This window comes from Erinaceus europaeus, chromosome 9 (genome assembly GCF_950295315.1).
Source record: "Erinaceus europaeus chromosome 9, mEriEur2.1, whole genome shotgun sequence".
In the NCBI taxonomy this organism is placed as follows: domain Eukaryota; kingdom Metazoa; phylum Chordata; class Mammalia; order Eulipotyphla; family Erinaceidae; genus Erinaceus; species Erinaceus europaeus.
In genome coordinates this window covers 53,803,224-53,818,384 of record NC_080170.1, presented here as the reverse complement: position 1 = coordinate 53,818,384, position 15,161 = coordinate 53,803,224, and the positions used below count along the sequence as shown (strand labels likewise).

General features: G+C 39.6%; 1 protein-coding gene across 1 annotated transcript in view; it reads right to left on the bottom strand.

Annotated features, from left to right (window-relative positions):
- F5 (coagulation factor V) overlaps window positions 1–15,161 on the bottom strand; it is an 87,659-nt gene that overhangs the window by 48,690 nt on the left and 23,808 nt on the right. The window contains exons 4-7 of the mRNA XM_007531785.3: window positions 11,968–12,180; window positions 5,084–5,227; window positions 2,621–2,842; window positions 235–400 (exon numbers count right to left, since the gene is read on the bottom strand). Of these exons, the coding sequence (XP_007531847.1) occupies window positions 235–400; window positions 2,621–2,842; window positions 5,084–5,227; window positions 11,968–12,180 (745 nt within the window). The remainder of the gene's footprint in view (window positions 1–234; window positions 401–2,620; window positions 2,843–5,083; window positions 5,228–11,967; window positions 12,181–15,161) is intronic.

The following is a 15,161-nucleotide window of genomic DNA, read 5'->3' as shown; positions in this document are numbered from 1 at the left end:
CAACAATTCCAGATTGATTTGAACAAGAAGAATTGAATGGAATATAATGTATGCGTTCCCTCAAGATCTGTTCACACACACACACACAAACACACACACACACACACACACACACACACACACACACACACACCAAGATCAGTTGACTTACAACACACACACATACACACACTTCCAGGCCCCTAGGACCATTTCTTGGGTCTTCACATAGTGGTAACACCCCTCCAGACTCACTTGTCCATGTTGGCTGGTATCACAGGTGCATAATCCCAGATGACTTCTTCTGCAGCAATAAAGTACTCCCACCTTTTCATGTACCGCCTCTGGTCCCGAGTTAACTTCTTAGGGCTCCTGGTTTTCTTGGAGCAGTTTTGAATGTCTAAGTAAGCCTGCATTCCAGCTAAGTTAGGACATAAGGACAGTGAGCAAAATTTTAAGGAGAAATTAAAGATTGAACCTCATATTTTCTATGTAAGTTTGTGAGAGTCTTATGTAAACAAAATGAGAGTAATATTCAGGAAGCATTTGAACACAATTGCTTTGGAGATCCTTCAGTGCAATAGAAAACAGGGCAAGAAAAGGAAAAACGAGAAAAGAGCAGGAAAGAGAACATGGATTAGGGGAAGAAACTTGAAAAAATTCCACAAATGAAATTTTCTTGTAATTTCCAAATCCTTAAAACGACTTGAGTCTTGGTGATTTCTCTTTTTCCTCCCATCATCATCATCATCTCCTCCTCCTCCTCCTCCTCCTCCTCCTCCTCCTCCTCCTTCTTCTTCTTCTTTTGCCTCCAGGAATATTGTTGGGTCTTGGTTCTAGCACTATAAATCCACTGGATAGGACAGAGAAATTGAGAGAGGAAGGGATGATAGAGAGGAAGAGAGAAAGACACTTGCAGACCTGCTTCACCGCTTGTGAAATATGTCCCCCTGTAGGTAGGGAGCCAGAGGCTCAAACTCAGATCCTTGAGTGGATAGTATTGTGTCCTTAACCAGGTGTCCCACTGCCTGCCCATCATCATCTATCTGTTTATTTGTAAAAATGAAGGTGATTTGGAAGCCAGGTACCACCTAGTTAAGCACACACATTACCTTGTGCAAAGGCCCAGGTTTGAGTCTGTGTACTCCACCTACAAAGGGGATGCTTCATGAGCAGTGAAGCAGGTCTGCAAGTGTCTATCTTTCTCTGTCCCTCTGTATTTCTGTTCTATCAAATAAAATATAAAGAAAAGAGAGAAAAATGGCCACCAGCAGCAGTGAATTCATGTGCCATCACTGAGCCCCAGCTAACCCTAGTGGCAATAAAAAAAGATCATGCTAGTATGTACTATATGAAATTGTGGCTAAAAATTAAATAGCACAAAGTACATTAAACTTCTATTCCTGCTGTTGTATTACTATTATTTGGGAGTTTATCTTCCAGAAGTATTGTGATGGTTACTACAATATAATACTAATACTACAAATAATTTTGACTGCTCAATGCAAAAAAGAAGAAGAAGAAGAAGAAGAAGAAGAAGAAGAAGAAGGAGAAGGAGAAGGAGGAGGAGGAGGAGAAGGAGGAGGAGGAGGAGGAGGAGGAGGAGGAGGAGGAGGAGAAGGAGAAGAATAAGAATGGAAGAAGGAGGAGGAGGAGGAGAAAAAAAAATACAGAAAACAAAATAATCCCATGAAATTTCTAATACGTATTATTGGGGCTGAAATAATTTCTTTTCTTTTCTTTTTGCCTCCAGGGTTATTGCTGGGGCTCAGTGCCTGTACCAGGAATCCACTGCTCCTGGATTTTTTTTCCCTTTTTGTTGTCTTTGTTGTTTATCGTTGTTGTTGTCATTATTGTTGTTATTGCTGTACGGAGAGAAATGGGGAGAGGAAGACAGAGAGGGGGAGAGAAAGATAGACAGACCGGTGACCCCCTGCAGGTGGCAAGCCGGAGGCTGGAACCAGGATCCTTATGCTGGTCCTTGTGCTTCATGACACGTCATGCGTTTAACCCACTGTGCTACCGCCCTGCCCCCAAAATAATTTCTTACAATGATGGCATTTACTGAGGTTTGTCTGTTTACATGAACCCTTCTCCCAATAGTTTTAAACCAACAGTGTGTAGTAGATCAACTTGGGCTGATTTTTATACCCACCCTAATTCACCAATGCTCTTTGAAGCCCACTCCTAAGCTATTTAGATATTATAAATGATCCATTTGATACAGATCCTCTTTGTGCAAAACATTATGCTCATCTTGTAAAAGAAGATTTTCCCATGTTAAATTCTTACACTTGCTGTAACTTAGTGCTTCTATAAATTTGCATGCTTCTCTTAATCTTGCTTCTTGATCTTTGCCCTTTAGTTGCATGTTAAATGCCTCAAGAAAGAATACCTCCCCGATGCATTTATTTCCTTCCCACTTTTTCCTTTTGAGGAACTAGAAACCTCTTAAGTTTTGCTTCATTGAAATAAAAATCCTATTAATTTCTCCACTTCCTTTATCCCCAATTACTGAGTATCCTGTCACACATGTCTGGAGAGTGCACAACTTGAAAAGGCAGGTAAAAAGGAGGGATGTTAGTACCTGGGAAGGAATCATCCTACATTCATAAACAAGACTGTTGGAGGAATTTCTTGCCTTGAAAATGTTTGGGAATGAGTGAAGATATGATCCACTTCCCCTCTGGACTGACAGTCATGTTTGCAGTGGAGGACGTGGCACTGACGAGGGTGATGGCAGAGACTTTATGATGGTTCTGCTCCAGGACCTGGCCGCTGAAGTGAATGGAAAACAGTTCTGGACCAGAGCTCATTCCAATCAGATGCCAGCTGATGTGGTCATGGGCACAAACTACTATCTCTGAAAGATTGAAGAGAGAAAAAGAGAAGGGGCCAGTCAATTCAGTATTTGGAGGTAAGAACAGAAGTGTAGCAATAGGATGTTGGTTCAGAATCACAAGGATTAGTTAGAAATTAAACCAAGAAGGAAGCCGACCGTCCTGATTTACCAGGGACAAAGTTGCCCTGGGATGCAGGACACTCTATATATGAATCAATAGAGTTCTGTAATCTAGGATCCACTGAATTTATGGAGAGAGCCTCCAAGGGACTGAGTGCAGGGCCTTGCATGTGAATGGAGGTCAAAGCTCTGCCTAAGGGGAAGAATGTGAAGTTGAATTGCCCTGAGATTACAGGCTCTCTTCAAAATGCAATAGACAAGTCCTTATTGTGCCTGGTTACTTGGTGCATTTCACTGATGATGTAATGAGATTTTAGTATCAAAGTTCACTTTGCTCTTTTTGCCTCAGAGAAACTAGGGAACATTCTGATTTTCTCTGTGGGTGACTCCACCCCTGACTTTTGCCTTTAATTTAGTTTTTAAATTTCAGATCCATATCTGTATACTTAAGACAGTGGGGTTGAGAATCAGTCTCTTAACCACAAAGTAACTGAGGGGCTGGTCTTTCCTGAGGAGACCCTTCCTGCTATCATAAAAGAGAACCAGCTAGAATCTGAGCACAGGAAGTGAGACAATAAAAGGTATTGACAGCTATTAAGGATAATTAACCCACCTGACCTACCTTGGATAGAATTAGAAGGAATTATGTTAAGTGAGATAAGTCAGAAAGACAAAGACAAGTATGGGATGATCCCTCTCATAAACCGAAATTGAATAAGAACAGAAAGGGAAACTCAAAGCAGAATCTGACTGAGTTTGGAGTAGGGCACCAAAGTAAAAATCTCTGGAAGGAGGGTGAGGGTAGATGTTCAGCTTCACTGGGGAGAGGGGAGAAAGGAGAAGTGGGGAAAGGAGAAGGGAGAGAGACATGAAAAATAAATGATAAAATTTAAAAAAGAAAGAATAAAAGGTATTAGCAGAAGAATTTCTCCAGCCTAGAGACATCCTCATATTAAATTGAGCATTTTATATATTTGTATTAACATTGTATTTATTCAGTTTACATGGCCCTATTAACTGTTCCTAATTTCTACATATCCTATTTCTTCACCCTGCCTCTTACAGACCCAACTACTCTTTTTCAACTATAAATTCTGAGTCAAGTTGACATTTGTTGTGCATATGGTTTGCAAAATTGGTGAAACCCTTTAACCTGGTGCAGAGAATGTTGATAGATTTGTTTTACATATGAAAGAACTAATTGCCAAGTACCACTAGGTGAAGTAAACAAAGTGTGAGTTCAGCTCTCCTAAAAGAGGTCAATTAGCAAAGCCTGGAGTTGAGATTCTAACTCAAAGTCCAGAGTTCCTAGCAGATTTGCAATAACCTGGGTAGATTATGGAATTGAATGAAATGCAATTCAAAAACAATGCCCATATCTTAACTATTGTCAATTTTTGTTTTCAGTGAGGCCATTTGTGAATTTTACATAGAGAAAAAGGCTATGAGAAGCTTATATATTTGAATTATAGTTCATTTAACAAAATGATCTTTTCATTTTTCCTTGTCTCCCCTCAGAATCTTGGTCCTAGGTCCTTTCTACCACAAAGAACTAGAAGTGGACCAGGTGGGAACCAGTATTTTCTTCTTTTAACAGTTGCTTTGCTTTACTTTTTTTTAGTAGCCTACATGCAAAGGGAGAGAGAGGAGGTACTGTTACTTATCCAACACCATCGGAAATGCTGATAAAGTTATTGTGTGATGGCTATTCTTCGTAATGTGCTTTTCCTCCTTATGTAGATTATATCTTAATTATCTTCCTTTTATTGACCCTTCCTTTTAAGGCCTGTGGCTTTGAACTTTTGTCATGCTTTATGGAAAAAGGCTAAGTGTCCAAGTATAGGATCCTAGGCTCACTGAAAGAGTAACTGATATTCTTTCTGGAGGCCAGCCCAGTTGAACCTGCGTAACATCTATACTTCCCATTCCTTCTCTTGCAACTCCTGAAATATCTGTTATACTTCCTAGTTAAAAACAAGATGATAGATAAACTCTTGAGAACCACTGAACTAAATCACATTGCATTTCTCATTCAGAGTTGGAAAATAATGAGCATCATCAGCTTTCCTAGTTCTGGAAGAAAGAACAGGAGAAAAAGTAGGAATGACCCCACTGTTGTGGGAGAATATGACCTGCTGTTACCTGGCATGGTCTTGTTCACATAGCCGTTGATGGTGAACATGAGTGCGGACGATGGGCTCCAGCTCTTACTTTCATCAAACACAGCAAACAGCAGCACATGCTGCTTGTCAAACATCTTCTGAATTCCATCCTCAGTTAGGGTACCTGAGAAAGAAAAGGTATGTTTCTGTATTGAATATTATTTTAAAATTATTTAGCTTATGTTAGTTTATAGCATAGTATATGTCTTAGGAGTACAGATGCAATACCTTTTCAAATATATGTGATCACACCATGCCTACCACCAAGGTTTAATCCCTCCATCATCCACTGGACTCCCTCCCTCTGGTAATCTCAGCCCTAGGGTCAGAGTCCACGGTTTGTTTTGCATTGCTGTTGTCTGTTCCTTTGCTTTATTTCTTTATATTCCTCATAATATGAGATGATCCAGTATTTGGAAGACACATACTTTTCAATGGCACTTCAGACAGAAGATTCTCAGTTGTGGGCTCAATTTGTTAAGAGTACAAGATTTGTATGTTTGAGGTCCCAGATGTCTGAGATTCAAACCCTGGCACCACCACAAACTGAAGCTAAGCAATGATCTCATCTCCCCCCACCCCACCTTCCCTATCTCCACACCCCCGTATTTAATTTTCAATATCTCTGTATCTGTATCATAAAAATAGATAAGTCCTTAAATAAAATAGATTCTGAGTTGATATTCTCAAAACCAAAGAGCTTCACACAAGCAAACAATCATAATGACCTCAACTTTCAGAGGTTCTGATTTTTTAATGGTATATTTATCAAGTCATCATGAATGGGGGCTTGTTAGAACATTGATGCCATGTTAAGTATTTATATATATATTTATTTATTTTTCCTTTTGTTGCCCTTGTTATTTTATTGTTGTTGTTGTAGCTATTATTGTTGTTGTTGTTGTTGTTAAGATAGGACAGAGAAAAATGGAGAGAGGAGGGAAAGACAGAAAGGGGGAGAGAAAGATAGACACCTGCAGACCGGCTTCACTACCTGTGAAGTGACTCCCCTGAAGGTGGGGACCAGAGGCTCGAACCAGGATCCTTAAGCTGGTCCTTGCACTTTGCAAGGTATAAAAGATGGGAGGAGGGTGAAGATTGTGCGCTGCTGCCTGACAGCCACTGTCGGCAGCACACCCTTTTGCAAAAGAATAAATTTCTTGCTTCAACTCCTTATTTATGCCTTGCTAAGTAATTTTAATTGGACGTCATTTATAACAATAGTAAAATAAAGGGAGTCGGGCGGTAGCGTAGCGGTTAAGCGCAGGTGGCGCAAAGCACAAGGACCAGCATAAGGGTCTCGGTTCAAGCCCCCGGCTCCCCACCTGCAGGGGAGTCGCTTCACAAGCGGTGAAGCAGGTCTGCAGGTGTCTATCTTTCTCTCTCCCTGTCTCCCCCTCCTCTCTCCATTTCTCTCTGTCCTATGCAACAACGAAGGCATCAATAACAACAACAATAATGACTACAACAATAAAACAACAAGGGCAAAAACAAAGGGAAAATAAATAAATAAATATTTTAAAAAATAGTAAAATAAGAGCTTTTTTCTTTATAGAATAAAAATATTGACAAGATCATAAGATAAAAGGAGTACAATTCCACACAGTTCAAACCACCATAGTTACGTATCCTATCCCCTCCCTTAAAAGCTTTTCTATTCTTTATCTCTCTGGGAGCATGGACCCAGGATCATTATGGGGTGCAGAAGGTGGAGGTCTGGGTTCTGTAATTGTTTCTCCACTGAACATGGGCACTGGCAGATTAATCCATACTCACAGCCTGTTTCTAGCTTTCCCTAGTGGGGCAGAGCTCCAGAGAAGTGGGGTAAAAGAGAAGCTTTTTATAAATTGTAATATTTCCTATACTGTATGCCATCATACTATCTTCCTTATACCAATGGTTGTTACGAATAAATGGAATTAGGGAGGGGCTAGGTGGTACTACACTTGGTTGAGAACACATATTACAATACACAGAATCTGTCCCCTGTCCCCACCTGCAAGGGGAAAGCTTCACAAGTGGTGAAGTAGGTCTGCAGGTACCTCTGTCTCTCTCCCTTTCTCCCTCCCCCTTTCCTCTTGATTTTTGTCTATCAGATAAATAAAAATAATAAAAACTTTAAAATAACAAATGGAATTAGGAATGTGTAATGTATGTGTGTGCTCAGATAAAGTAAATCTGTCCTATCATTTTTTATAATTCATTTCAATGTGACTTGTTGTCTGTCTTCATGAAGCATGGGCTGGTTTCTTTTGGGAGAAGATGAAAATATAAGAGTCCTTTTAAGATACCTAGTCAGTGAAATTTCTTTTATTTATTTATTTATTCCCTTTTGCTGCCTTTTTTTTTGTTTTTTTGTTTTTTTTCCTCCTCCAGGGTTATTGCTGGGCTCGGTGCCTGCACCATGAATCCACCGCTCCTGGAGGCCATTTTCCCCCCCTTTTGTTGCCCTTGTTGTAGCTTTGTTGTGGTTATTATTATTGCCCTTGTTGACGCAATTCGTTGTTGGATAGGACAGAGAGAAATGGAGAGAGGAGGGGAAGACAGAGAAGGGGAGAGAAAGATAGACACCTGCAGACCTGCTTCACTGCCTGTGAAGCGACTCCCCTGCAGGTGGGGAGCCAGGGGCTCGAACCGGGATCCTTACGCCGGTCCCTGAGTTTTGTGCCACATGCGCTTAAACCACTGCGCCACCGCCCGACCCCCTCCTTGTTGTTTTTTATTGTTGTAGTTATTATTATTGTTGTTATTAATGTCATCGTTGTTGGATAGGACAGAGAGAAATGGAGAAAGAAGGGGAAGACAGAAAGGGGGAGAGAAAGATAGACACCTGCAGACCTGCTTCACCACCCGTGAAGCGATTCCCCTGCAGGTGGGGAGCCGGGGGCTCGAACCGGGATTCTTACGCCGTCCTTGTACTTTGTGCCACCTACCACCCAACACCCATGAAATTTATTTTGACCCCCTTAATTCAACAGATAAGAGAGAAATTGGAGGGTGGGGTAGAAAGAGAATGGAGAAGCCAGATGGTGGTGCAGTTAGCTTAGTGCACACATTACATACAGTACACAAGGACCCAAGTTCAAGATCCTGGTCCTCACCTGTAGGAGGAAAGCTTCACAAGTGATGAAGCAGGGCTGCAAGTGTCTCTCTGTCTCTTTCCCTTTCAATTTCCCCTATCTCTCAATTTCTCTCTGTTTCTATCTAATAATAAATAAATAAAAATATTTAAAAAGAGAAAATTTAAAATATCAAAAGTAAATCACCTGTGAATGCAACAAGACGGGATCAGAACTACTTTGGGAACCAACCAAATCAGCGGTGAGTCCAAACAGGTGTGGCTCCTGGACAGAGAGGAGCCTAAGGAGAGATTCCTGGTGCTAAAGCCCATATCTACTCCCACGCAGCTGGTAACAGTCTGGCAGTTTGTTATTGATGTCGTTGTTGTTAGATAGGACAGAGAGAAATGGAGAGAGGAGAGAAGGCAGAGAGTGGGAGAGAAAGATAGACACCTGCAGACCTGTGAAGCGACTCCTCTGCAAGTGGGAAGCAGGGGGCTTGAACCAGGACCCTTACACCAGTCCTTGTGCTTTGTGTCACATGCACTTAACCACCCAACTCCCCTGGAATACACCTTCCATTCAAGTCCACATGGGTCATTCTTAAGGATAGACCATATGTTAGGCCACAAAGACAGCATCAGCAAATTCAAGAGCATTGAAATCATCCTAAGCATCTTCTCAGACCACAGTGGTATTAAATTAACACTTAAAAATAAACAAAAGATTAGTAATAGTACCAATAAGTGGAAGCTCAACAGTACACTACTTAACAACTACAGGGTCAAAGAGGAAACAAAGGAAGAAATCAAAATGTTTCGAGAGCTCAATAAAAATGAAGACACAGCTATCAAAATATTTGGGACACAACTAAGTCAGTACTGAGAGGAAAGTTCATAGCCATACAAGCACACATTAGGAAACAAGAAAAAGCACAAATAAGGTGATTGCACACCTTAAGGACCTAGAAGAAGAAGAACAAAGGAACCCTAAAGCAATCAGAAGGACAGAAATCACTAAAGTTAGGGCAGAAATAAATAACACTGAAAATAAGAAAACCATACAAAAGATCAACAAAAGTAAATGTTGGTTCTTTGAAAGAGAGAACAAAGTCGACAAACCTTTAGCCAGACTCACAAAACAAAAAAGGTAGAAGACCCAAATAAATCGGATAGTAAATGAATGAGGAGATATCACAACAGACAGTGAGAAGAAGATGAAATCCAGAAATCAATTTCTTTTACTATAGCAACAAAAACAATAAAATATTTAGGAATAAACCTAACCAAAGAAATGAAAGACTTGTATACTGAAAATTCACTACTCAAGTGTGTAGATAAAGACACAAAGAAGTGGAAAGATATTTCATGTTCATGGGTTGGAAGAATTATTATCATTAAAATGAATATACCACTCAGTGCCATATACAAATTTAATGCTATCCACATAAAGATCCCAACCACATTTATTTATTTATTTTTATTTATAAAAAGGAAACACTGACAATGCCATGGGATAAGAGGGTTACAATTCCAGACAATTCCTACCACCAGAACTTTGTATCCCATGCCCTCCCCTGATAGCTTTCCTATTCTTTAACTCTCTGGGAGTATGGACCTTAGGTCATTGTGGGATGCAGAAAGTGGAAGGTCTGGCTTGTGTAATTGCTTCCCTGCTGAACATGTGCGTTGACAGGTTTATCCATACTCCCAGCCTCTCTGTTTCCTTAGTGTGGTGGGGCTCCCATCCTAACCCAACCACATTTTTTTAGGAGAATAGAGCAAATGCTACAAATGTTTATCTGGAACCAGAAAAGACCTAGAATTGCCAAAACAATCTTCAGAAGAAAGAACGGAACTGGAGGCATCACATTCCCATATCTCAAATTGTATTATAGGGCCATTGTCATCAAAACTGCTTGGTACTGGAACATGAATAGACACACTGGCCAGTGGAATAGAACTGAGAGCCCAGAAGTAAGCCCCCACACCTGTGGACAGCTGATCTTTGACAAAGGTGCCCAGATTATTAAATGGGGAAAGCAGAGTCTCTTCAACAAATGGTGTTGGAAAAAATGGGTTGAAACATGCAGAAGAATGAAACTGAACCACTATATTTCACCAGACACAAAAGGAAATTCCAAGTGGATCAAGGACCTGGATGTTAGACCAGAAGCTATCAGAGACTTAGTGGGAAATATTGGCAGAACTCTTCTCCGCATAAATTTTAAAGATATCTTCAGTGAAATGAATCCAATTACAAAGAAGACTAAGGCAAGTATAAACCTATGTGACTACATGAAATTAAAAAGCTTCTGCACAGCAAAAGAAACCAATACCCAAACCAAGAGACCCCTCACAGAGTGGGAGAAGATTTTTACATGCCATACATCAGACAAAAGGCTAATAAACAAAATATATAAAGAGCTTACCAAAGTCAACAATAAGAAAACAAATAACCCCATCCAAAAATGAGGAGAGGACATGGACAGAATATTCACCACAGAAGGGATCCAAAAGGCTGAGAAACACATGAAAAAATGCTCCAAGTCTTTGATTGTCAGAGAAATGCAAATAAAGACAACATGAGATACCACTTCACTCCTGTGAGAATGTCATACATCAGAAAAGGTAGCAGCAACAAATGTTGGAGAGCTTGTGGGGTCAAATGAAACGTTCTACACTGCTGTTGGGAATGTAAATTGATTCAACCTCTGTGGAGGACCTTGAAAAATTCATGTTAAGTGAAATAAGTCAGAAACAGAAGGATGAATATGGGATGATCTCACTCTCAGGCAGAAGTTGAAAAACAAGATCAGAAGAGAAAACACAAGTAGAACCTGAACTGGAGTTGGTATACTGCACTAAAATAAAGGACTCTGGGTTAGGTGGCAGGAGAATACAGGTCCTGGAAAGGATGACAGAGGACTTATTGGGATTGTATTGCTATGTGGAAAACTGGGAAATGTTATGCAGGTACAAACTATTGTATTTACTGTCGATTGTAAAACATTAATTCCCCAATAAAGAAATTAAAAAAGAAAAAAGGAAACAAGAAAAAGTTCAAATAAACAAATAAGCAACCTGATTGCACACCTTAAAGACTTAGAAGAAGAATAACATAGGAACCCTAAAGCAATCAGAAGGACTGAAATAACTAAAGTTAGGTCAGGAAAAAAATAAATAAATAAAAGAGAAAAATTTTAAAAGAGGGGGAAAGAAAGAGAGACACCTATAGACCTGCCTCACCACTCCTGAAACTTCCCCACTGCAAGCTGGGAGTGGAGACTTGAATCCAGGTGTGCTAGCTCATGACCCCTGATATTTCTTATCAATCACTAGAGTATTATGAAACCAACCACCTAAAGTATATAGTTGTTTGCAAGTATATATATATTTTAGTGTGTGTTTGTAAACTAATTATCATCCCAGACTTCAGATATATTTGTCAGTATTCTTTCTAAGTACATTCAGCAAGCTGGGGGCTTCTGAACACATTTATGAGGTCATGTCCATGTAGAGATCATATGAACATAGAGGTGTTTACTGAGGAGCGATGCCCAGGACTAGAGTGTAAGAGGAATTGAAATAAAGAGAGTATTCCAAAACCTTAAATATTAACATCAAATGGATCTGGCATCTGTACCTTCTCTCTGTACTTGATGTACAAAAATGTATTGAGATTCTCTAAAGCCTCATTCCATCATAGCACTCCATCATATTTATGCATTTTTACATCAAAAATACATCATGACTTTTCTGATAACCATATATATTATATATATATTTACTTTCTTTTTTTTTACCTTTCTTACAAATTAGCAGAGGCCCAATCAACCCAGAGTTGAAGTCTTGTGTCAGATTTTCGTGGGAATAGTAAATATGTGTGAGACAGGGAGGGTCATCTTGTGTGGGCCCACTATCCTCACTGATACTCCAGGTGTAGGTATACTCCTGCCCTGGAGCCACAGCATCATCCATCTTCTCTACAGGGAATGTGTGGTCTGAGTAGGAGGCACCTGCAAAGAAAAAAGATTAAAACTCTGAGGACCACTCTTTCATTTGAATATTTTCAAGAAACACCTTTTTGTATGCAGCTTATTTTGAGCTAAAAATACAAATTCTAAATTTTTTACACTGAACCTTTGACTCTTCCTTCTCAAAATAAGCATACTTTTTTTTAAAAAAATTATTTATTTATTCCCTTTTTGTTGCCCTTATTGTAGTTATTATTGTTGTTGTTGTTGTTGATGTCATCATTGTTGGATAGGACAGAGAGAAATGGAGAAAGGAGGGGAAGAGAAAGATAGACACCTGCAGACCTGCTTCAGACACCGGCAGACCCTGCAGGTGGGGAGCCAGGGGCTCAAACCGGGATCCTTAGGCCGGTCCTCGTGCTTTGCGCCACCTGTGCTACCGACTCCCCCAATGAGCATCCTTAGTAGTCCCTTTGTTTCCAAAGGAAAGTGGCAGTGAATTCCTTTCTCTTCTCTGCCTGTCACTTCCAGATACACTTCCCACTCCCTGAATGTACAAGTGAGTTTAAAATGCCTCTCCTCACTCCTCAGTAGTATGGGAACTTACATTTCTCTGAACCCCTACAAAGCACATTGTTATTAAAATGTTATTTTTCCCCTTCTGTTCTTGCTTTTCAACTTCTGCCTGTGAGTGAGATCATTCCATATTCACCCCCCCCTTTTTTTTTTCTTTTGCTAACCTGTCTAATTGTTGTTAGACTATGTCCAGTTTGAGACTAGTGCAGTGGAGTAAGGGAGTTTTCCTTTAGCACATCTACTGTACTACTCACTGGACACATCTTTATTAAATCTAGGGGAGCCTTAGATGATTTCCATAGAGGTATCTACACCTTCAAGAGTGAAACTTAATTATTTTGAAGATCCCATAGATCCACTTCTCTGTCTATGTAATTACAGAGGCATTGATGTCCTGGTAATCTGAAGTGAATCATAAATGTTACTGATATATTTGTTAAAGTTTAGCAAAGTCATTTTCCAAGATATTTAAATAAGTATTATTTCAACATAATCAGAGCTGAATCACCTTGATCAGTAAATATTTTGGGGGGGGCATCATAAAATAATGTTTTATTTTCATAGTTCCATCTGGTATGTCATATACACACTGATAATTTTTTCTTACTTTTTGGGCATACTTACATTTAATTTTTTTAAAAAGGCTTTTAAAATATCTTCATTTATTTGATAAGACAATAAGAGCTTGAGAGAGGAATGAGAATAGGGAGTGAGAAAAAGGGAAACACTTGCCGCACTGCTTCACCACTAGTTTATCTTCCTCCTTGAAGGCGGGTCTGGGTCTTCCTTGAACCTGGGTCTTTTTGCATTGTAATATGTGCACTAAACCAGGTGTACCACCAGCAAGTAACTTTAAGATATAAAAATGGGTTGCATTTTCTCTATGATGTTTGACAGGTCTTCCTTTTTCCCCCTAGTTTTAAACTAGTGGCTTAATAATGGCTTGTGAGTTAATAGTATTGTAGGAATATAGTTTCATACTGTACCCACCCTGTTAGTATGAGATGTTAAATATAGTCTAAACTTCTTACACTCATTTTGGATACTGTGTATTTCATATCTTCTTTCCAAAGGCTGCCAACTTCAGTCCTGTTTTTGTTGCATTATCATATCTCTGCCATCTAATTATACCAGCTCTTTCTCAGAGACTTAAAGTGGAGCTCCTGTGTGTGTCTAGTTGTCCCTGAGAATTAGAAATGTCTGTCTGCTGATGTTTAGATGTCCTTCTTTTGTTCTCTCTGCACCCAAAGATTTAATATATATATTAAACTCTCCATGCCATTGGGAGACTAGAGATGCTAAAGTTTAAACAAAAGATGGAGGGCTGAGTGGGGCTCTCAGCAACGTAAGAAAATGTGGCTGTAGATGGAACAAGTGAGGTCTGGAAGGGATAGGATGTTATCCAGAAACCTGTGGGATGGGCACTTTCTTTTGCTAGATACATTCCTCACATAGCTAGGGGAAAGTTTCACTGTTACCATCTGAGTCAAGACTTCTCTTTGGGAAGCAATTATCTTTGGTACAACAACTTGAAAATTCTTAGAAGCAAGACTCTCAGAGTATTAATTTGCAGAAATAAAGATCAGGGAAAAAAGTGTCAGATTGGTCATAGGGAAAGGATCAGTGGAAACAGTTCTTATGGAAGTGATTCTGTATTTGTTTTTAAAAAAATTTCTGGGGGTTTATACCATTTAGAAAGATTTATATGCAGAGTGATTAAAAGAAAATGTCTTACTGAGAAGTAACCCTTAAAACCTATCTTTAAAACTTAATTATTCAAAATGACTCACTACTTATTTTGCTGGAGTTTTACCACACTTGTCTGACTTTTTCAGTTAGAAAGAGAGAAGGGGGCCAGGTGGTAGTAAACCAGATTAAGTGCACATAGTACAAAATGCAAGGACCCATGCAAGGATCCCTGCTTCAAGTTCTTAGTTCCCCACCTGCAGGGGGGTCACTTCACAAGCAGTGAAACTGATCTGCAGGTATCTATCTTTCTCTTTCCCTCCATCTTCCTCTCCTCTCTCAATTTCTCTCTGCCCTATCCAATTTTTTAAAAATGGAAAAAATAGTCTCCAGGAGCAGTAGATTTGTAGTATAGACATCAATCTCTAGTAATAACCCTGGAGGCAAAAAAAGAAGAAAAGAAAGAAAGAAAGAAAGAAAGGGAAAAAAGAAAGGGAGGAAGAAAAAAGAGAGAGAGAGAAAGAAAGAAAGAAAGAAAAAGAGGAAGGGAAGAGAGAAAGAGCCAGAGGGAATGATACCACAGCATCTAAACTTCCTCCAGTTTGGTAGGAGCTGAGCTTGAACCTGGGTCACATTCATGGCAAAGCAGGCACACTATACTATTTACAGGCCCAAACTATTTGCTCCTTATATCCCCTGGATAACTGAGAGTTTCTGTACAATTTTGTTCATTCTAACATCTAGATCCTACAGGCAAGTTT